General features: G+C 55.6%; 5 protein-coding genes and 1 pseudogene across 6 annotated transcripts; 4 read left to right on the forward strand and 2 right to left on the reverse strand.

Annotated features, from left to right (window-relative positions):
- Nucleotides 1-5,728: 5,728 nt before the first annotated feature.
- LOC132332732 (C-signal-like) lies at nt 5,729-8,043 on the forward strand. 2 transcript variants are annotated; one of them, XM_059857302.1, is made up of 6 exons: nt 5,729-6,061; nt 6,424-6,475; nt 6,638-6,825; nt 7,145-7,303; nt 7,417-7,536; nt 7,838-8,043. In XM_059857302.1, the coding sequence occupies exons 1-6, from the start codon at nt 5,915-5,917 to the stop codon at nt 7,949-7,951; spliced, it is 780 nt and encodes a 259-aa protein (XP_059713285.1). In that variant the 5' UTR covers nt 5,729-5,914; the 3' UTR covers nt 7,952-8,043. The 2 variants fall into 2 exon arrangements, with proteins under 2 accessions (XP_059713285.1, XP_059713286.1); XM_059857303.1 differs by lacking the exon at nt 7,145-7,303 and having other exon boundaries at nt 5,731-6,061.
- A 1,648-nt stretch (nt 8,044-9,691) lies between these two features.
- LOC132332731 (C-signal-like) lies at nt 9,692-11,910 on the forward strand (annotated as a pseudogene).
- A 613-nt stretch (nt 11,911-12,523) lies between these two features.
- LOC132333013 (C-signal-like) lies at nt 12,524-13,898 on the reverse strand. The gene is made up of 4 exons (XM_059857740.1): nt 13,886-13,898; nt 13,362-13,489; nt 12,930-13,062; nt 12,524-12,714 (listed from the first exon to the last, which is right to left on the reverse strand). Exons 1-4 carry the CDS (start codon nt 13,896-13,898, stop codon nt 12,524-12,526), a joined length of 465 nt encoding a protein of 154 aa, XP_059713723.1.
- A 254-nt stretch (nt 13,899-14,152) lies between these two features.
- LOC132332954 (C-signal-like) lies at nt 14,153-16,350 on the forward strand. Its single transcript, XM_059857692.1, has 6 exons — nt 14,153-14,333; nt 14,690-14,741; nt 14,944-15,131; nt 15,451-15,609; nt 15,723-15,842; nt 16,145-16,350. Exons 1-6 carry the CDS (start codon nt 14,187-14,189, stop codon nt 16,256-16,258), a joined length of 780 nt encoding a protein of 259 aa, XP_059713675.1. The 5' UTR covers nt 14,153-14,186; the 3' UTR covers nt 16,259-16,350.
- A 465-nt stretch (nt 16,351-16,815) lies between these two features.
- On the reverse strand, nt 16,816-18,326 carry LOC132333014 (C-signal-like). The gene is made up of 4 exons (XM_059857741.1): nt 18,314-18,326; nt 17,790-17,917; nt 17,391-17,501; nt 16,816-17,076 (listed from the first exon to the last, which is right to left on the reverse strand). The coding sequence occupies exons 1-4, from the start codon at nt 18,324-18,326 to the stop codon at nt 16,963-16,965; spliced, it is 366 nt and encodes a 121-aa protein (XP_059713724.1). The 3' UTR covers nt 16,816-16,962.
- Nucleotides 18,327-18,567: 241 nt separating this feature from the next.
- On the forward strand, nt 18,568-20,924 carry LOC132332955 (C-signal-like). Its single transcript, XM_059857693.1, has 6 exons — nt 18,568-18,761; nt 19,118-19,169; nt 19,372-19,559; nt 19,880-20,038; nt 20,375-20,497; nt 20,719-20,924. Exons 1-6 carry the CDS (start codon nt 18,615-18,617, stop codon nt 20,830-20,832), a joined length of 783 nt encoding a protein of 260 aa, XP_059713676.1. The 5' UTR covers nt 18,568-18,614; the 3' UTR covers nt 20,833-20,924.
- Nucleotides 20,925-20,928: the final 4 nt, after the last annotated feature.

Genomic DNA, 20,928 nt, shown 5'->3' on the forward strand with positions numbered 1-20,928 from the left:
AAAATAAATCTTTAATTATACTACTAAATACTAAGAAAAAAACCCAAAACCTTCCTTTTAGCAGATACTTGGATTTAAGGTCCCCTTCTCCTTTTCCTGCCTCCTGTGCTCAGGCCATTAATTCAGTGACTTCTCAACAGAAATGCTGCTCTGTCTATGGCAAAGTTTAGCAAATAATAATGAGAGTTACCAACACTTACCAACTCTCATAATAATGAGAGGTACCAACACTGGTTAGGGTGAACCACAGCCAGGGTTTGGCCACCTATTCCACACAGATCCTGCATGCTGCAGGCAAATTACATTGATGAACTCTTCCCGAAAAGTGCTTGTTTGAAAACGCCTCGGAGTCAGGGATCCCCAGCGGCCTACTGTGCAGAAACAGTTAAAGTGCAGCCAGAGCTGAGGGCAGGAGGAGCCTGTTCTGAATGCTAATGCGAACCGTGAAAGAAAGGCAGCTCCAAGTAGCAGTAACTGAGTCCTTTCCGGGGCGAGTGTGGGCATTGCTTGACCTGCCTCTGTTCCCCATGAATGAAATAGAGGATTATCGATTCTTTGAAAACCTTGTTAGTTAAGTGTTGGGAGACTTCCAGCAGGTAATAATGAAAAATGCAACCAAAAAGAACACCACCAAATAATAATAAAGCAAAAAACCCCCAAGGCTTATCCAAGTGCTCTAGTTTCACTACAACAGGCATTGGGAAACTCCGTGCTGCTTGGTAAAGCGCTGAGTCTGATATTGGTGAATTTTGGAGCATTTGAGGGTATAAATCATAGCATCTTAGAATGTTTTGGGTTGAATAGAACCTTAAGATCACCTAGTTCCATCCCCTCTGCCATGAGCAGGGACATTTTCCACTAGACCTCCGTAAGAATACAAAGTAGTATTTGAGGTCACTTAGCTAAAAAAACAAAACTAGTAATTCCTGTTATCAGCTCATTGATGCTGCAATTTGGTTGAAGATTCTGCACTGTAAAGAACAAAATGCATGTGGGCACATGTCCTTTGCACTGAGCTGATGAATTCATCATAAGTGTTGCTTTAAGTTACTGGATTAAAAAAAATGTAGCTAGAGGAAGAGGGGGAAACATCTTAATTTAAAAAAAAATGGTAAGTGGGTTTTTTTCCCTCTTCCTTTTTACAAATATGGTTTTAAACCAGAATGAACAACTATGGTAAGTTTTAATTTCTGGTGATAAAATACCAATGTAGCCCATTTTACTCTAACAGTGTCCACAGCTACTTACAGAACAATTTTTTGAGTTTTTGCTGTTCACAGACTGTATTTTTTCTGCTCAGGTGTGTGGGCAATGGGTCACATCATTTAGGCTGGCATGGCATTTTTGGAGTAGCATGGTGCTCAGCTTTTAGCTTCTTTACAGGGAGTAAATTTTCAATAGTCCCATAAATGCTTTTTAATTTAAAAATTTTACTCACTCTTTCCTGCTTAAATATCTTTCCTTAATAAGACTTACTGATTTTTCTCAACTGGATTCCTAAATTAACATCTGCGTTATCTTGTATCTATTCCTAAACTTTACAGTGCCTCCTTTTCTCACTTAATACTTGGATGTCAAACCAAGGCAGTCACAAGCTGATCATTTAGCCTGTGCCTTAGTGTTCCTGAGAGGAAGCATATCTGCCACGTGTGACAGCCCGTTCTCAGCCATCCCTGTTAGCAAATCTAATAGTGGGAAAGAAAATTCATCTTGCTTGGTGGTTCTGAGGTCCCTCTTCATGGCACTGTGCTGAAGCATGAAGAATAACCCAGCCACCTATCCTTAGAGGATGGGAGAGAAGAAGGTCAGTGAGAATCTGTGCTGTCCCCATGGGTCCTGGCAAAGCAGTTCTGTCCCTGTGGTGCCAGCCCTGCTACACCTAGGTAGCTGAGGCATCTTGGCTGCTGTCACAAGGGGAATATCCCCAGAAAGTGTTTCTGAACCCAGTGTGAGGCCCCAGGCTGGCACAAGGTCAAAACATTGTGGAGGTTACATGGACAGTGTGAGTATTTTAAATCCTCAGAGTCATAGCATTACAGAATGGTTTGGGTTGCATGGAACCTTAAAGACCATCTTGTTCCAACCTCTGCCATGGGCAGGGATGCCTTCCACTAGACCAGGTTGCTCAGAGGCCCCCCCAACCTGGCCTTGAACATTTCCAGGGGTGGGGCAGCCACAATTTCCCTGTGTAATCTCTGCCAGGGCCTTCCCACCCTCACATGGAAGAATTTCTTCCAAATACCCAATCTAACCCTTCCCTCTTGTCAGTGTGAAGCCATTCCCTTTGTTCTGTCGCTCTATGCCCTTGATCAAAATCCCTCTCCATCTCTGATACAATGCAGATGTAACCTTGATGAGTGCTTGGAAAACAGCAAAGCTATGACAAAGGTACCATGGGAACTTCACCTGGGAACTGCAGGTAAGCTCCCCCAGTCCCTGCTTCCTTTCACAATGAGGTATCATTACTCATAGAATCATATCATGGAATCACAGAATGGATTCTGTTGGAAGAGACCTTACACATTACTCACTTCCAACCCTCCTGCCATGGGTTTCCAACTCCCCTCAGATCACTAATCCTCTTCAGCCCAGAAGAAAATTAATCAGGGAGGGTGGGTACTGCCCAGCTCCAGTTACAGTGCTGGGTTGGTCTCACCCCACCTCTCTGTGGGTGGCTCACTTATCACTATCTATTGATTCTTTAGTAAATGACTAATAGGTGATGACAGACCTGAATGCAAGGTGGAGCAGTGGACAAAAAAAGAAAAAGGATAAAATCAGCCTGATTAATAGCATCGAGTTTATTTCTTATTTATAGTAGATTAAATGTACTAAAACTAATTGTGCCGCACCCCTGATCCCCTGGCAGGCAGAGAAAAGCATGTTCCTCCATGCTTCTGTCAGCAGCACTGTCATTGTGCAATCACCTCAGTGACTGAGAGCATGCTTGAGCCTCCAGCAACTAAGAGCGGAAAAGGTGTGATAGCCTCTTGGAAAACTGTCTCCAAGTCTTCCCAGTGTGGTGATGTGAAAACAATCCATGGGTAAAATGTGCAGCAGCCTGAGGGTCATGGGAGAAGAGCTGCAGTGCCCCTGAGCTTGGTGTTTGTGAGGCTGCACCTTGAATCCTGTGTTCAGTTTTGGGCCGCTCACAGCAAGAAAGACATTGAGGTGCTGGAGTGTGTCCAGGGAAGAGCAATGGAGCTGGGGAAGGTCTGAAGCACAAGTCTGATGAGGAGCCGATGGGGAGCTGGGAGGGCTCAACCTGGAGAAAAGGAGACTTGGGACCCTCATCACTCTCTGCAACTCCCTGACAATAGCCAGGTGAGGTCAGGCTCTGCTCCCAGGTAACAGGTTACAGGACGAGAGGAAACAGCCTCAGGTTGTGCCAAGGGACGTTTCAATTGGATATTAGGAAAAAATTCTTCACAGAAAGGACTTTCAAGCACTGGTACACAGGCTGCCCTGGAAAGTGGTGGTGTCACCATCCCAGAAGTGTTTAAAAAATGCATGGTTGTGGCACCTGGGGACATGGTTTAGTGGTGGATTTGGCATTGTTAGTCTAATTGCTGAAATCAATGATCTTAGAGGCCTTTTGCAACCTAAATGATTCCATAATTCTGAGGACTTTAATGCTCAGCTTAAGATTTAGACCATGCAAGAACATTTCAGAGCAAAGTAAGCATCTGAATCCCCTCTTAGGAGCTGGACCAAGGTCCTTCCAGAGGCTTGGGGACAGCAGCAGCCCTTGTGATGAGACTGGGCTGTAAGGCAGTGAGACTGGTTTCTTCCCCCTCTACCTCTTCATGCCAGGCTGGATTTAGACTCCTGGTGAAGCAGTGCTTGTTTAAACTCTAATAATCAATAATGCAGTGTGTGGCCCCAGAGCAAAGTCAACATGATACGTTTACAGCTCTAAAACAGTGGAAGGCTACACAAATGAGGTGACACAGCAAAAATAGGAAAGTTAAAATGTTAATTGTTTATTTTCTGATACTATCTGCTTCTGAGTCACTGTGGAGGTTTCAAACAGGCTGTGGGTGAGGGCCTTATCCACCACCTAGAGGAAGAAAACCATGGAAGTCTATTTGGAGGATTTGAGCTCTTGTGCATCTGTTGGCAAGTATAGTTGAGGTCTGTAGTCATTGAAAAGGAAATACTGAAATGATCTATTTAGCCTGAATGCCAGTCCAGCCATGTGGGAGACCCTCAGTGAGAGATCAGTCTGAGAGGCTGACCTGAGAAGCTGAAATGTTGTCTTTGAGATCACAAGTTCTAGCATCATCATAGCACAAGGATTTCGTATTATCAGAGCTTCATACCTTCTCGATGTTCCTCACAGGCAGCTCCACTACATACTGACTGTTCCAGTTCCTTGCAATAGTAACCTAACTCCTCTCAATCCTCTTTCCTTACTCTTATATATCACTAGTTCTTGCTGGTTACAGGTGTGGCCTGTCAAGATCAGGCCCACCTCCAATCTTCAGCAACTGGTCCAGCTGCAACTCATTGGGGGACAAGATCACCCTCTACACTGAAAGGCCCAAAGCTTTGTACTGCTGGTAAGTGGTAGGAATTCATAAGGGAAAATAAGTCTCTCAACCCATTATGGAAAATTCAAAAAGTAGACAGAGATCCAATTAACCAAGGAAGCAAAGTGGGGAAAAAAATAATTGCATGGAACTTAAGGAGAGGCTCAGACTTGCCAGAGAGAAGATATGGGATCAGCTCACCATAGAAGCTCCAGTGTGCACCTTCCCAAATGGGTTTGGGGAGGGTACCCTTTGCAGGTCGTCCCAGGTCAGAGCAGGAAAGGACCTTATCTCACAGTGTCTGCCAGCTGAGCCCCAGAAAACAGGCTGGAGTGGGCAGGAGGAAATCAGCTGCTGCCAGAGCATGGAGACACACTTGGCATTGCCACCGGGAGGAAGCTGTTCTGGTTAATGCTGCTGCCAAGATATCCTGGGGCAGAAGGTGACATATGAGCAATGTTGTCTCCATTGCTGCCCAGCAGCCTGTGCAATGGCTCTGGGACTCAATGTAGGAGGACAAGGGGTTGGCAAGAGGTTTCTGGGGATGGGTCTTCACTTAGAGTGGGGCAGGAACACATGGTGTACACACACACCTGATCCAGCCTTGCAAACCTGTAATGCATCACCTGAGGTACTGAACAGCACTGGGCTCCACTGATGGCAGCACAGAACAGTCAGTGCCTCATGGTAATAGCTGAGGTGGAGAATAGGCTTTGAGCAGGGCATTTCCTTTGCAGGTAAATGTCCCAGGTGCCTGAGTCCTCTGTGGCTCTGAACAAAGGGACAGCTCAGCTTAGAGCTGCATCCCATGGGATGGGGCACATGACCTGCAGCATGGTGCTGTGCCGGCCATGCAGGTCCCACCCTTCTGCCAGGACACCACAGTGGGTTTGCTCTCCCTCTCCACAGGTCTTTGCTCCACAATGAGGGAGAGGTTATTGTCTCTTGAGGAAGAGGCAGGTGCAAGGCAGAGAACGTTTTCTCAGGGCCACCTGAGGGACAGCTTGGTACAATGTGGAAAGACTATCAAGCCCACAGGATGCTTGTGAACGTGTCAAATCCACCTGAGCCATGGAGCTTCCCACATCAACTCACATGCTGCTCCCTCCCTCTTCACCCACAACAGCCCCACCTGGCTTATGGCATCAGGTTACCCTGAAAGGAATGCATAATTTTCCTGCAAAAACCAAGTGATTTTGCAGTTAAGTAACAAGGATTGGTCCCCAGCCAGGACATATGTCCTGGAGCTCAAAGAGCTGGAGCAGTTGCTCCTCCCAGAGAAAAGCCAGCACTAGTGCAAGCTGTGAGTGAGTGGGGTGGGACATGCTAAAAGGAAATATTAGAGAGCTGGCTAAACAGTGCAAGCTGAAGAGAGAAGCAGCATGGCAGAGCTTTGTGTCAGCTCCGTTCTGGTGACTGGGGCCAACCGGGGACTCGGCCTGGGGTTTGTCCAGCACTTCCTGAGGATGCCAAAACCACCTCAGTGGATCTTTGCGACCTGTCGGGACCCCAAGGGACAGCGAGCACAGGTGAGGCCAGGTGGGAGGCAGGGGCTGTGCTGGGGGATGGGAGCACTCAGTGCCAGGAGGATATTGGAACAGGGATGGTGCTTGCAACTGTCTGGAGCTTCAGTCAGGCACCTGGGGCACAGGGCAGGTGGGCTGAGACAACGTGGGAGCAGCCGGGCATGGAGGGGACAGGGATATGTGATGCGTGCAGGAGCTGTGGAGTGTTCCCCTGGAATCAGGATCAGGGCAGCTAGAGCAGGGTGCTGGGTACTTGGTGGTACAGGGATGGCACTGGAGGGACATGGGTTTGGCTGGCTTAGCAGGGTGAGCCTTGGCAATGCTGTTCCAGTGTGTTGGTACCAATGTCGTGATGCCTCTTGCAGGACCTACAGAATTTGGTCCCCAAACATCCCAACCTGGTCATCATCGCTCTTGGTAGGTTCCCTCTTGCCTCAATTCCTCTGATGAATGCTTCGGCATTCATCACAGCCCTGGGAGCTCCACACAGGAGACAGTCTGGGGGGGGCATTTCCTTTGGGGGACACAGGGGATCCCAACACCAGAGGGTCACTGAGCTCCAGTGTATTGGCCCTGCAGAAATTGCCGACCCTGCCAGCATCAAGGCGGCTGCAGCCAAGGTTGAGGAGCACCTGGGGGGGTCTGGGCTCAACCTCCTCATCAACAATGCTGGAATGGTCAAGTCTAAGATGCTTGAGGAGGAAACGTTGGACGACATGACCGAGACTTACACCATCAACACAGTTGGACCCCTGCTGATGGGCCAGGTGAGTCGCCAGCACTACAGCACAGGTCCAGAAGGATCCCTTCCCATGTGCTCAAGCTGGACATTACAGAGGGAGGGAAGGGCCAGTGGGAGGGGCTCCTGTCAGTGCTCTGGTGCCGTGATGGGCTCTCAGTTGATGAGAAGCTCAGGGAGCCATGGGCTGGAGCTCAGGAGCTGGAGCCAGCCAGGCAGGGGCAATGGGAAAGAGGAGGGAGGATGACACCCCAGTGCTGGTCTTAATGTTGCCCATTGTGGAAGGAGCTTCTCCCCTGCGCTGTTCCATGTCTGTGTGCGCTCCTGTCCCCTCTGTCTCCTCACAGGCATTTCAACCCTTGCTGAAGAAGGCTGCCCAGGGGAGCCCAGGCTCAGGACTGAGCTGCAGCAAGGCTGCCATCATCAACATATCAAGCCTTGGAGGCTCCCTCACTTCTTTCTTTCCTTGGGAGTTGGTACAAGTTGTCTCGTACCGCTGCAGCAAGGTGCTGTCACACGTGCTGGGGACAAATTCACTTCCCCTGCCCTGCCCAGCTGCGGGTCCCCTTGCAGACCCCCCTTCCCCTCCCACCACTGTCCCTGCATTGTCTCCCCACAGGCTGCTCTGAACATGCTGAGCAAGTGTCAGTCCGTGGCGTACAAGGAGCACGGCATCCTCTGCATTGCTCTCCACCCCGGCTGGGTGCAAACTGACTTGGGCAGATCTGGTGGAGAAGCGGTAAGAATTCCCCCGGGGTAGGTCCATCAGAGCTCCTGTGCTGATTTTGCATCGGTGGGAGTTGCTGTCCTGAGTCCCAGCCCATGGCTTCCCTGTCTACCCAGTCCCTGCTGGGGCAGCTCCTCCTGTCCTAGCCCTTTGTGCTGGGTGTCCCCATCCCCTCAGTTCTCATCTCAGTCCCTTCCCCTGAGGTTTTCAGCTTTCTCTTTGCCCTGGAGCAGCTCTTTCCCCTGCCTCCAGCTGCTCCAGGGCCCTCAGCCAGGTCTTGGGCATGGGCTGCATCTCCCCCTCTGCCCCACAGCCCCCTGTGACAGTGGATGACAGCGTGCAAGGGATGCTGAAGGTCCTCTCCTCCCTCTCTGAGAAAGATACAGGTGCCTTCCTGGACTGGGAAGGGAATGTCATCCCGTGGTGAGACATCACTTCAGGATCCTGGAAGCCAAGAGGTCCCTTTGGCATGGCTCCCACCTCCCCCACATCCTCAATAAATTCTTGCTGAGACCCCCAGCTCTGTTGTGCAGTGCCAGCTCATGGGGTGGCCCTTTCCAGGTATCCCTCTGCTGCACTGGGGATTGGTGGTGCCCACAGCTGCTCCCAACCCACGGCCGTCACTGGCATCCCCATGAGTTCCAGCCAGCAGGTCCCATGGCACCATGACTGCCCTCTGGAGACCTCCCCTCAGGAGGCACTGGAGGAGCTGGAGCAGGGCCCCTCTCCTGAGCCCCTTCAGGCCTGGCTTTCCCCTGCCCAGGCTGAGCTGCCTGAGGGGCTGGCAGTCACAGGGAGCAGCTGCCCTCTTCCCTCAGCTGGGGGATGCCTGGTCACAGGTGGGACAGAGGGACACACAGAGCTCGGGCAGAGCACAGGGATCCTGCCCCGGGCTCAGACAGAGGGTTTGAGACTAGGTGTGGATATAGAGAAGAGAGGCATCAGCTGCCAGAGTTTAAAGAGGTGAGGTTTACAGGGGGACCAGAGGTGAGTTGGGGAAGGAGATAGAAGCTGCTTCCCAAGGCCTTTTCTTCTTGAGGTGCCACAGCCAAACACCTCATCCCCGTGTGCTTGGCAGCCTAGAAGAGGCACAGCCCTGCCAGCACAACATAAGAAGAGCATGAGCAGGAGAGGAGACATTTCCCAGGAAGGAGTGAATACATTTCCTAGCCACAAAACGGCTGTGGAGGTGGGAAATGGGACTCAGTCCTGGAACAAAGCGCCTGAACGACTCTCCTGGAAGTCTCAGTCCAGGCTGCTGCTGTTTCTCTGTGCTTCCACCTGGGAGAACCAGGCCGGGCTTGGGTGGCTGGGGCAGGGAGTGACCCAGGGGCTCCCTCACCTCCAAGGGCACCATGCCTGGGACAGCATCTCCAGCACCTCCCCTGGCTGCTCACCTTGCTGGCCTGGTACGGGTGCATGGGGGCCTCTGGCACGCGGAGGCACAGCCCGATGGAGCCCAGCTTGGAGGAGATGTTGGTGACAGCTGCCCTGCTGCAGCTCAGACCCTCCTTGCCTTGGCTGCCTGCTCCAGGAATGGCAGAAATTCCTGCTGCAAGGACTCAGATGCTGCATGAAGATGAGTCAAGCCTGCAGTTTGTGTCTTGCTGGAGTGCAAGGCCAGCAGCTGGGGATGTGGTGGCCATGCAGGTGCCCATCATTCTGCCAGCAGACTGGGTCCTCTGTGTGTGCTTCCCTCCATGGGAGCCTTGTTTCACTTGACAATCAGGGAATGGGCATTGGCTCGGGAGAGGCCAGCTCAAAGTAGAGAGTGTCTGCTGGGGGCCATGTGAGGAGTGTCCTGGCCCAGGGGAGCGGGGCAGGGGGATGAGATCAGCCTGTTCCCAGTCTTGTGTGAGTCTGATGCAGAAAGCCCTTCTTGTGAAGGTGTCAAGCCCATGTGAGCCCTGGAGCTTCCCACATCCCTTCCACATGCTGCTCCTTCCCTCCTCAGCCACATCATCCTTTCCTGGCTTGTGGCACTAGGTTTCCCAAGGACAGCAGAATTTGCCTGAAAACGCCAAAGGGTTTTTTCCCTTTGAAAACAAGGACTGGCTCCCAGCCAGGATCTATGGCCTGGAGTATGAAGGGGAGGTGCAGTTGCTCCTCCTGGATCCAAGGGTTGGTGTAAACCCTGAGTGGGTGGAGTGTCTGTGGAAAAAGCTAAAGAAATATTAGAGAGCAGAGTAAGCAGTGAGAGCTGGAGCAGAGGAGGACAAGCAGCATGGCAGGGCTCCACGTCCGCTCCGTTCTGGTGACTGGGGCCAACCGAGGCATCGGCCTGGGGTTTGTCCAGCATTTCCTGAAGATGCCAAACCCACCTCAGTGGATCTTCGCAGGCTGTCGGGACCCCAAGGGACAGAGAGCACAGGTGAGGCCGGGCAGGAGGCAGGGGCTGTGCTGGGGGATGGGAGCACCCAGTGCCAGGGGGAGATAGGAACAGGGATGGGGCTTGCAAGGGGCCAGAGCTGCAGTCAGGCACCTGGGGCACAGGGCAGCTGGGCTGAGACAACGTGGGAGCAGCTGTGCATGGAATGCATGGAGGGAACAGTGATACTTGGTGATGGAGTCCTCCCCATCCACTGGGTTCAGGGCAGCTGGAGCATAGTGCAGGTCCTTGGCAGGGCAGGGATGGAGCCAGAGCAATTTGGCTTTAAGTGGGAAAGACTGAGCCTCTGCACAGTCCCTCCAGCCTCTCCATGCCTACACAGTGCCCTCTCTTTCAGGAGTTACAGAATTAGGCCTCCAAGCACCCCAACATCATCATCATCCCGCTCGGTAGGTGCCCCGAGGTGCAGGTCCTTTGCCCCAGTTCCTCTGGAGAGTGCCCAGCTGGGCACACCCTGGGAGCCTGTGCTGGGAGGGAACTGTGCCATGGGCTGGTGCCTGCAGGGCCATCAGGCACTGCCACCTCCAGGGGAAGAGAGGGGACTCCAGCATGGGGACACAGGCTCTGACCTCCCCTGTGTCGGCCCTGCAGAAGTCTCTGACCCTGCCAGCATCAAGGCAGCTGCAGCCAAGGTTGGGGAGCACCTGGGGGACTCTGGCCTCAACCTCCTCATCAACAATGCTGGAATTTTGAAGGCACAGTCCCTTGATAATGAGACACTGCAGGACATGACCGAGACTTACACTACCAACACAGTTGGACCCCTGCTGATGGGCCAGGTGAGTCGCCAGCACTACAGCACAGGTCCAGAAGGATCCCTTCCCATGTGCTCAAGCTGGACATTACAGAGGGAGGGAAGGGCCAGTGGGAGGGTCTCCTGTCAGTGCTCTGGTGCCGTGATGGGCTCTCAGTTGATGAGAAGCTCAGGGAGCCATGGGCTGGAGCTTAGGAGCTGGAGCCAGCCAGGCAGGGGCAATGGGAAAGAGGAGGGAGGATGACACCCCAGTGCTGGTCTTAATGTTGCCCACTGTGGAAGGAGCTTCTCCCCTGCCCTGTTCCATGTCCATGTGCGCTCCTGTCCCCTCTGTCTCCTTAACAGGCATTTCAACCCCTGCTGAAGAAGGCTGCCCAGGGGAGCCCAGGCTCAGGGCTGAGCTGCAGCAAGGCTGCCATCGTCAACATATCCAGCCTTGGAGGCTCCCTCACTTCTTTCTTTCCTTGGGAGTTGGTACAAGGTGTCTCCTACCGCTGCAGCAAGGTGCTGTCACATGTGCTGGGGACAAATTCACTTCCCCTGCCCTGCCCAGCTGCGGGTCCCCTTGCAGCCCCCCTTCCCCTCCCACCACTGTCCCTGCATTGTGTCCCCACAGGCTGCTCTGAACATGCTGAGCAAGTGCCAGTCCCTGGCGTACAAGGAGCACGGCATCCTCTGCGTCGCTCTCCACCCCGGCTGGGTGCAAACTGACATGGGCAGCTCTGCCGGACACGCGGTAGGAATTCCTCCGGGGCAAGCCTATCAGAGCTCCTGTGCTGATTTTGCATCAGTGGGAATTGCTGTCCTGAGTCCCTTCCCAAGGCTTCCCTGTCTGCCCAGTCCCTGCTGGGGCAGCTCCTCCTGTCCTAGCCCTTTGTGCTGGGTGTCCCCATCCCCTCAGTTCTCGTCTCATCCCTTCCCCATGGGGTTTTCAGCTTTCTCTTTGCCCTGGAGCAGCTCTTTCCCCTGCCTCCAGCTGCTCCAGGGCCCTCAGCCAGGTCTTGGGCATGGGCTGCATCTCCCCCTCTGCCCCACAGCCCCCTATGACAATGGATGACAGCGTGCAAGGGATGCTGAAGGTCCTCTCCTCCCTCTCTGAGAAAAACACGGGCGCCTACCTGGACTGGGAAGGGAATGTCATCCCGTGGTGAGACATCACTTCAGGATCCTGGAAGCCAAGAGGTCCCTTTGGCATGGCTCCCACCTCCCCCACATCCTCAATAAACACTTTCTGAGACCCCCAGCTCTGTTGTGCAGTGCCAGCTCATGGGGTGGCCCTTTCCAGGTATCCCTCTGTGCACTGGGGATTGGTGGTGCCCACAGCTGCTCCCAACCCACGGCTGTCACTGGCATCCCCATGAGTTCCAGCCAGCAGGTCCCATGGCACCGTGACTGCCCTCTGGAGACATCCCCTCAGGAGGCACTGGAGGAGCTGGAGCAGGGCCCCTCTCCTGAGCCCCTTCAGGCCTGGCTTTCCCCTGCCCAGGCTGAGCAGCCTGAGGGGCTTGCGGTCACAGGGAGCAGCTGCCCTCTTCCCTCAGCTGGGGGATGTCTGGTCACAGGTGGGACAGAGGGACACACAGAGCTCAGGCAGAGCACAGGGATCCTGCCCTGGGCTCAGACGGGGGGTTTGAGACTGGATGTGGAGACAGAGCAGAGAGGCATCAGCTGCCAGAGTTTACAGAAGTGAGGGGTACAGATGGACCACAGGGAACACATGGTGTGGGAAGGGAAGCAGAGGCTGTTTCCCAAGCTGATTCCCTCTCCCCAGCAGTGTGGGGAGGGCTCAGGGTGAGTTGGGGTGAGCCAGCGAGCAGAGGCTGCAGCATGGGCAAGAGGTGCCATCCATTTGTCCATCACCAGGGCAGGCTGTTCCCTTCCCAGTCGAGGAAGGCTCCAGAGGTGTGCTGTGAGAGGCTGGCCAGCACAGTCAGGATGCCCCTCACGCTGTGCTCCACTGTCAGTGGTGCCTGCAGAAAAGGACAATGAGCTGTAACAGAGAGCAGCTCTCGGGGAGGGTGCATGCCCGGGAGCAGCATCCATGGTGCTCAGGGGGATATTTTTCCTTACTGCCACACCTCTCCAGGCTGGCTTGGGAAGACAGGGCCGGCTATCCCATCTACTCAGTATGTTGCATCTCGCTGCCTGCTCCCTGCCTGCTCTGCTCAGAAGATGGTCCTGGCAGCCCACAGCATCACACAAAATCCCCCAAGTGCCCCTGCCCTCCCCAGGACATGGGGATTCAGCGGGGGTCCTGCTGACCCTCCCCTAAGCAGCCCAGTACCTCCTGTGTGCCCATGTCAGTCTTCACCCAGCCAGGATGGATGGCCATGCACAAGATCCCCTTGTCCTGGAGTTCCACAGCCAAGCACCTCGTCACCATGTTCTGGGCAGCCTGGAAGAGGCGCAAACCTGCCAGCACAACCCGGGGAGTGGGTGGGCAGGAGAGGAGACATTTCATAACTACAAAATGGCTGTGGAGGTGGGAAATGGGGCTTGGTCCTGTGGCAAAACATCAGCATGACCTGCTGGAAAGGCTCTGTCCTGGCTGGTGCTGTCCCAGACACTGTGTTTCTACCTGGGAGGAGCAGGCAGGGCTTGGGTGGCTGGGGAAGGGGGTGACCCAGGGGCTCCCTCCCCTCCACGGGCCCTGTGCCTAGTACCGCCTCTCCAGCACCTCCCCTGGCTGCTCACCTTGCTGGCCCGGTACGGGTACATGGGGGCCTCTGGCACGTGGAGGCACAGCCCGATGGAGCCCAGTTTGGAGGAGATGTTGGTGACAGCTGCCCTGCTGCAGCTCAGACCCTCCTTGCCTTGGTTGCCTGCTCTAGGAGCGGCAGAAATTCCTGCTGCAAGGACTCAGATGCTGCATGAAGATGAGTCAAGCCTGCAGTTTGTGTCTTGCTGGAGTGCAAGGCCAGCAGCTGGGGATGTGGTGGCCCTGCAGGTGCCCATCATTCTGCCAGCAGACTGGGTCCTCTGTGTGTGCTTCCCTCCATGGGAGCCTTGTTTCACTTGACAATCAGGGAATGGGCATTGGCTCGGGAGAGGCCAGCTCAAAGTAGAGAGTGTCTGCTGGGGGCCATGTGAGGGGTGTCCTGGCCCAGGGGAGCGGGGCAGGGGAATGAGATCAGCCTGTTCCCAGTCTTGTGTGGATCTGATGCAGAAAGCCCTTCTTGTGAAGGTGTCAAGCCCATGTGAGCCCTGGAGCTTCCCACATCCCTTCCACATGCTGCTCCTTCCCTCCTCAGCCACATCAACCTCTCCTGGCTTGTGGTATTAGGTTTCCCAAGGACAGCAGAATTTGCCTGAAAACACCAAGGGTTTTTTCCCTTTGGAAACAAGGACTGGCTCCCAGCCAGGATCAATGGCCTGGAGTTTGAAGGGCAGGTGCAATTGCTCCTCCTGGATCCAAGGGTTGGTGTAAACCCTGAGTGGGTGGAGTGTATGGAAAAGCTAAAAGGATGTATTAGAGAGCAGAGCAAGCAGTGAGAGCTGGAGCAGGTGAGGACAAGCAGCATGGCAGGGCTCCACGTCCGCTCCGTTCTGGTGACTGGGGCCAACCGAGGCATCGGCCTGGGGTTTGTCCAGCATTTCCTGAAGATGCCAAACCCACCTCAGTGGATCTTTGCAGGCTGTCGGGACCCCAAGGGACAGAGAGCACAGGTGAGGCCGGGCAGGAGGCAGGGGCTGTGCTGGGGGATGGGAGCACCCAGTGCCAGGGGGAGATAGGAACAGGGTTGGGGCTTGCAAGGGGCCAGAGCTGCAGTCAGGCACTTGGGGCACAGGGCAGCTGGGCTGAGACAACGTGGGAGCAGCTGTGCATGGGATGCATGGAGGGAACAGTGACACTTGGTGATGGAGTCCTCCCCATCCATTGGGTTCAGGGCAGCTGGAGCATAGTGCGGGTCCTTGGCAGGGCAGGGATGGAGCCAGAGCAATGTGAGCTTTAAGTGGGAAAGACTGAGCCTCTGCACAGTCCCTCCAGCCTCTCCATGCCTACACAGTGCCCTTTCTTTCAGGAGTTACAGAATTTGGCCTCCAAGCACCCCAACATCATCATCATCCCGCTCGGTAGGTGCCCCGAGGTGCGGGTCCTTTGCCCCAGTTCCTCTGGCGAGTGCCCAGCTGGGCACACCCTGGGAGACCGTGCTGGGAGGGAGCTGTGCCACGGGCTGGTGCCTGCAGGGCCATCGGGCACTGCCACCTCCAGGGGAACCGAGGGGACTCCAGCATGGGGACACAGGCTCTGACCTCCCCTGTGTTGGCCCTGCAGAAGTCTCTGACCCTGCCAGCATCAAGGCAGCTGCAGCCAAGGTTGGGGAGCACCTGGGGGACTCTGGCCTCAACCTCCTCATCAACAATGCTGGAATTTTGAAGCCAAGCTTCCTTGATAATGAGACACTTCAGGACATGACCGAGACTTACACTACCAACACGGTTGGACCCCTGCTGATGGGCCAGGTGAGTCGCCAGCACTACAGCACAGGTCCAGAAGGATCCCTTCCCATGTGCTCAAGCTGGACATTACAGAGGGAGGGAAGGGCCAGTGGGAGGGGCTCCTGTCAGTGCTCTGGTGCTGTGATGGGCTCTCAGTTGATGAGAAGCTCAGGGAGCCATGGGCTGGAGCTCAGGAGCTGGAGCCAGCCAGGCTGGGGCAATGGGAAAGAGGAGGGAGGATGACACCCCAGTGCTGGTCTCAATGTTGCCCACTGTGGAAGGAGCTTCTCCCCTGCGCTGTTCCATGTCTGTGTGCGCTCCTGTCCCCTCTGTCTCCTCACAGGCATTTCAACCCCTGCTGAAGAAGGCTGCCCAGGGGAGCCCAGGCTCAGGGCTGAGCTGCAGCAAGGCTGCCATCGTCAACATATCCAGCATTGGAGGCTCCCTCACTTCTTTCTTTCCTTGGGAGTTGGTACAAGGTGTCTCCTACCGCTGCAGCAAGGTGCTGTCACACGTCCTGGGGACAAATTCACTTCCCCTGCCCTGCCCAGCTGCGGGTCCCCTTGCAGACCCCCCTTCCCCTCCCACCACTGTCCCTGCATTGTCTCCCCACAGGCTGCTCTGAACATGCTGAGCAAGTGCCAGTCCCTGGCGTACAAGGAGCACGGCATCCTCTGCGTCGCTCTCCACCCCGGCTGGGTGCAAACTGACATGGGCAGATCTGGTGGACAAGTGGTAGGAATTCCCCCAGTGCAGGTCCATCAGAGCTCCTGTGCTGATTTTGCATCGGTGGGAGTTGCTGTGCTGAGCCCCTGCCCATGGCTTCCCTGCCTGCCCAATCCCTGCTGGGGCAGCTCCTCCTGTCCTGGCCCCTCGTGCTGGGTGTCCCCATCCCCTCAGTTCTTGTCTCAGTCCCTTCCCCATGGGGTTTTCAGCTTTCTCTTTGCCCTGGAGCAGCTCTTTCCCCTGCCTCCAGCTGCTCCAGGGCTCTCAGCCAGGTCTTGGGCATGGGCTGCATCTCCCCCTCTGCCCCACAGCCCCCTGTGACAGTGGATGACAGCGTGCAAGGGATGCTGAAGGTCCTCTCCTCCCTCTCTGAGAAAAACACGGGCGCCTACCTGGACTGGGAAGGGAATGTCATCCCGTGGTGAGACACCACTTCAGGATCCTGGAAGCCAAGAAGTCCCTATGGCATGGCTCCCACCTCCACCACATCCTCAATAAACTCTTGCTGAGACCCCCAGCTCTGTTGTGCAGTGCCAGCTCATGGGGTGGCCCTTTCCAGGTATCCCTCTGTGCACTGGGGATTGGTGGTGCCCACAGCTGCTCCCAACCCACGGCTGTCACTGGCATCCCCATGAGTTCCAGCCAGCATGTCCCATGGTACCGTGACTGCCCTATGGAGACTTCCCCTCAGGAGGCACTGGAGGAGCTGGAGCAGGGCCCCTCTCCTGAGCCCCTTCAGGCCTGGCTTTCCCCTGCCCAGGCTGAGCTGCCTGAGGGGCTTGCAGTCACAGGGAGCAGCTGCCCTCTTCCCTCAGCTGGGGGATGCCTGGTCACAGGTGGGACAGAGGGACACACAGAGCTCAGGCAGAGCACAGGGATCCTGCCCCGGGCTCAGACGGGGGTTTGAGGCTGGGTGTGGATATAGAGAAGAGAGGCATCAGCTGCCAGAGTTTACAGAAGTGAGGGGTACAGATGGACCACAGGGAACACATGGTGTGGGAAGGGAAGCAGAGGCTGTTTCCCAAGCTGATTCCCTCTCCCCAGCAGTGTGGGGAGGGCTCAGGGTGAGTAGGGATGAGCCAGCAAGCAGAGGCTGCAGCATGGGCAAGAGGTGCCATCCATTTGTCCATCACCAGGGCAGGCTGTTCCCTTCCCAGTCGAGGAAGGCTCCAGAGGTGTGCTGTGAGAGGCTGGCCAGCACAGTCAGGATGCCCCTCACGCTGTGCTCCACTGTCAGTGGTGCCTGCAGAAAAGGACAATGAGCTGTAACAGAGAGCAGCTCTCAGGGAGGGTGCATGCCCGGGAGCAGCATCCATGGTGCTCAGGGGGATATTTTTCCTTACTGCCACACCTCTCCAGGCTGGCTTGGGAAGACAGGGCCGGCTATCCCATCTACTCAGTATGTTGCATCTCGCTGCCTGCTCCCTGCCTGCTCTGCTCAGAAGATGGTCCTGGCAGCCCACAGCATCACACAAAATCCCCCAAGCGCCCCTGCCCTCCCCAGGACATGGGGATTCAGCGGGGGTCCTGCTGACCCTCCCCTAAGCAGCCCAGTACCTCCTGTGTGCCCATGTCAGTCTTCACCCAGCCAGGATGGATGGCCATGCACAAGATCCCCTTGTCCTGGAGTTCCACAGCCAAGCACCTCGTCACCATGTTCTGGGCAGCCTGGAAGAGGCACAGCCCTGCCAGCACAACCCAGGGAGTGGGTGGGAAGGAGAGGAGACATTTCATAACCACAAAATGGCTGTGGAGGTGGGAAATGGGGCTTGGTCCTGTGGCAAAGCATCAGCATGACCTGCTGGAAAGGTTCAGTCCTGGCTGCTGCTGTCCCAGTCTCTCTGCTTCCACCTGGGAGAACCAGGAGAGATGTGATTGGCTGGGGCAGGGGGTGACCTGCCCTCCACGGGCCCTGTGCCTGGGACCGCCTCTCCAGCACCTCCCCTGGCTGCTCACCTTGCTGGCCCGGTACGGGTACATGGGGGCCTCTGGCACGTGGAGGCACAGCCCGATGGAGCCCAGTTTGGAGGAGATGTTGGTGACAGCTGCCCTGCTGCAGCTCAGACCCTCCTTGCCTTGGCTGCCTGCTCCAGGAATGGCAGAAATTCCTGCTGCAAGGACTCAGATGCTGCATGAAGATGAGTCAAGCCTGCAGTTTGTGTCTTGCTGGAGTGCAAGGCCAGCAGCTGGGGATGTGGTGGCCCTGCAGGTGCCCATCATTCTGCCAGCAGACTGGGTCCTTTGTGTGTGCTTCCCTCCATGGGAGCCTTGTTTCACTTGACAATCAGGGAATGGGCATTGGCTCGGGAGAGGCCAGCTCAAAGTAGAGAGTGTCTGCTGGGGGCCATGTGAGGGGTGTCCTGGCCCAGGGGAACGGGGCTGGGGGATGAGATCAACCTGTTCCCAGTCTTGTGTGAGTCTGATGCAGAAAGCCCTTCTTGTGAAGGTGTCAAGCCCATGTGAGCCCTGGAGCTTCCCACATCCCTTCCACATGCTGCTCCTTCCCTCCTCAGCCACATCAACCTCTCCTGGCTTGTGGTATTAAGTTTCCCAAGGACAGCAGAATTTGCCTGAAAACACCAAGGGTTTTTTCCCTTTGGAAACAAGGACTGGCTCCCAGCCAGGATCAATGGCCTGGAGTTTGAAGGGCAGGTGCAGTTGCTCCTCCTGGATCCAAGGGTTGGTGTAAACCCTGAGTGGGTGGAGTGTATGGAAAAGCTAAAAGGATGTATTAGAGAGCAGAGCAAGCAGTGAGAACTAGAGCAGAGGAGGACAAGCAGCATGGCAGGGCTCCACGTCCGCTCCGTTCTGGTGACTGGGGCCAACCGAGGCATCGGCCTGGGGTTTGTCCAGCATTTCCTGAAGATGCCAAACCCACCTCAGTGGATCTTTGCAGGCTGTCGGGACCCCAAGGGACAGAGAGCACAGGTGAGGCCGGGCAGGAGGCAGGGGCTGTGCTGGGGGATGGGAGCACCCAGTGCCAGGGGGAGATAGGAACAGGGTTGGGGCTTGCAAGGGGCCAGAGCTTCAGTCAGGCACCTGGGGCACAGGGCAGCTGGGCTGAGACAACGTGGGAGCAGCTGTGCATGGGATGCATGGAGGGAACAGTGATACTTGGTGATGGAGTCCTCCCCATCCATTGGGTTCAGGGCAGCTGGAGCATAGTGCGGGTCCTTGGCAGGGCAGGGATGGAGCCAGAGCAATGTGAGCTTTAAGTGGGAAAGACTGAGCCTCTGCACAGTCCCTCCAGCCTCTCCATGCCTACACAGTGCCCTTTCTTTCAGGAGTTACAGAATTTGGCCTCCAAGCACCCCAACATCATCATCATCCCGCTCGGTAGGTGCCCCGAGGTGCGGGTCCTTTGCCCCAGTTCCTCTGGCGAGTGCCCAGCTGGGCACACCCTGGGAGCCTGTGCTGGGAGGGAGCTGTGCCATGGGCTGGTGCCTGCAGGGCCATCGGGCACTGCCACCTCCAGGGGAACCGAGGGGACTCCAGCATGGGGACACAGGCTCTGACCTCCCCTGTGTCGGCCCTGCAGAAGTCTCTGACCCTGCCAGCATCAAGGCAGCTGCAGCCAAGGTTGGGGAGCACCTGGGGGACTCTGGCCTCAACCTCCTCATCAACAATGCTGGAATTGCAAACCCAAAATCCCTTGATAATGAGACAACAGAGAATATGATACAGGCTTACACTACCAACACGGTTGGACCCCTGCTGATGGGCCAGGTGAGTCGCCAGCACTACAGCACAGGTCCAGAAGGATCCCTTCCCATGTGCTCAAGCTGGACATTACAGAGGGAGGGAAGGGCCAGTGGGAGGGGCTCCTGTCAGTGCTCTGGTGCTGTGATGGGCTCTCAGTTGATGAGAAGCTCAGGGAGCCATGGGCTGGAGCTCAGGAGCTGGAGCCAGCCAGGCTGGGGCAATGGGAAAGAGGAGGGAGGATGACACCCCAGTGCTGGTGTCAATGTTTCCCACTGTGGAAGGAGCTTCTCCCCTGCCCTGTTCCATGTCCATGTGTGCTCCTGTCCCCTCTGTCTCCTTAACAGGCATTTCAACCCCTGCTGAAGAAGGCTGCCCAGGGGAGCCCAGGCTCAGGGCTGAGCTGCAGCAAGGCAGCCATCATCAATATGTCCAGCTCTGCAGGCTCCATTGAGGATATATATTTGTGGGATTATGGACAAGTTGTCTCGTACCGCTGCAGCAAGGTATTGCCAGATTTTGCTGGGGTGAGCCCCAACATTTTCCCTGCAAAATCATCACACTGCCTTGCAACCTCCCCCTCTCTATGCTTTGACTGAGCTCCTGTCAGCCCCTGCGTGCTCATCAGAGATCAGTTATGTGCCTGGCCCTGGGTCCTTCCTCAGAGGGACATGATACGGTGTGACTTCTTCTAGGCTGGACATCTGCACAGGGATAGTGTTTCATGTACCCCAGGAAGTGTTCCCTTCTGCCCCATCCCTGCCCCAGCTGTTGGGTCTGCACATGTACCCTGGCAGCCCCCCTTTCCCATCCATTGCTGTCTCCTCCCTGTCTCCCCACAGGCTGCTCTGAACATGCTGAGCAAGTGCCAGTCCCTGGGGTACAAGGAGCACGGCATCCTTTGCATCGCACTCCATCCTGGCTGGGTGCAAACTGACATGGGGGGTGGAGGAGGATCATTTAAGGTAAGAGATCTCCTGTCCATGGTCTGTGAGAGCCTCATCATTTAGGAATGAAGAATTTGCTGGGGTCTCATGCTGGGCTGTGTGAGAGCTCCTGGCCAGATACCCTGGAGGCACAGGAGGGAGGGAGGGATGTGAGGACTGGGAATGCTTCTTGCCCAGAGCAATTATGTGTTTCAGGGCAGACCCCCGAGCACAGACCTGCTTCTCTCTCTGCCCCACAGCCTCCCCTGACAGTGGATGACAGCGTGCAAGGGATGCTGAAGGTGCTGTCCTCCATCTCTGAGAAGGAGACTGGGGCCTTCCTGGACTGGGAAGGGAAGGTCGTGCCCTGGTGAGATGCTGATTCAGGATTCCAACTGTGAGGACCTTTGCTGCCTGCACCATGTTGTACCTGTCCCTTAGTAAATGAGTTTCCACAAACAATTAGTAGC

This window comes from Haemorhous mexicanus, chromosome 12 (assembly GCF_027477595.1).
Source record: "Haemorhous mexicanus isolate bHaeMex1 chromosome 12, bHaeMex1.pri, whole genome shotgun sequence".
NCBI lineage: Eukaryota > Metazoa > Chordata > Aves > Passeriformes > Fringillidae > Haemorhous > Haemorhous mexicanus.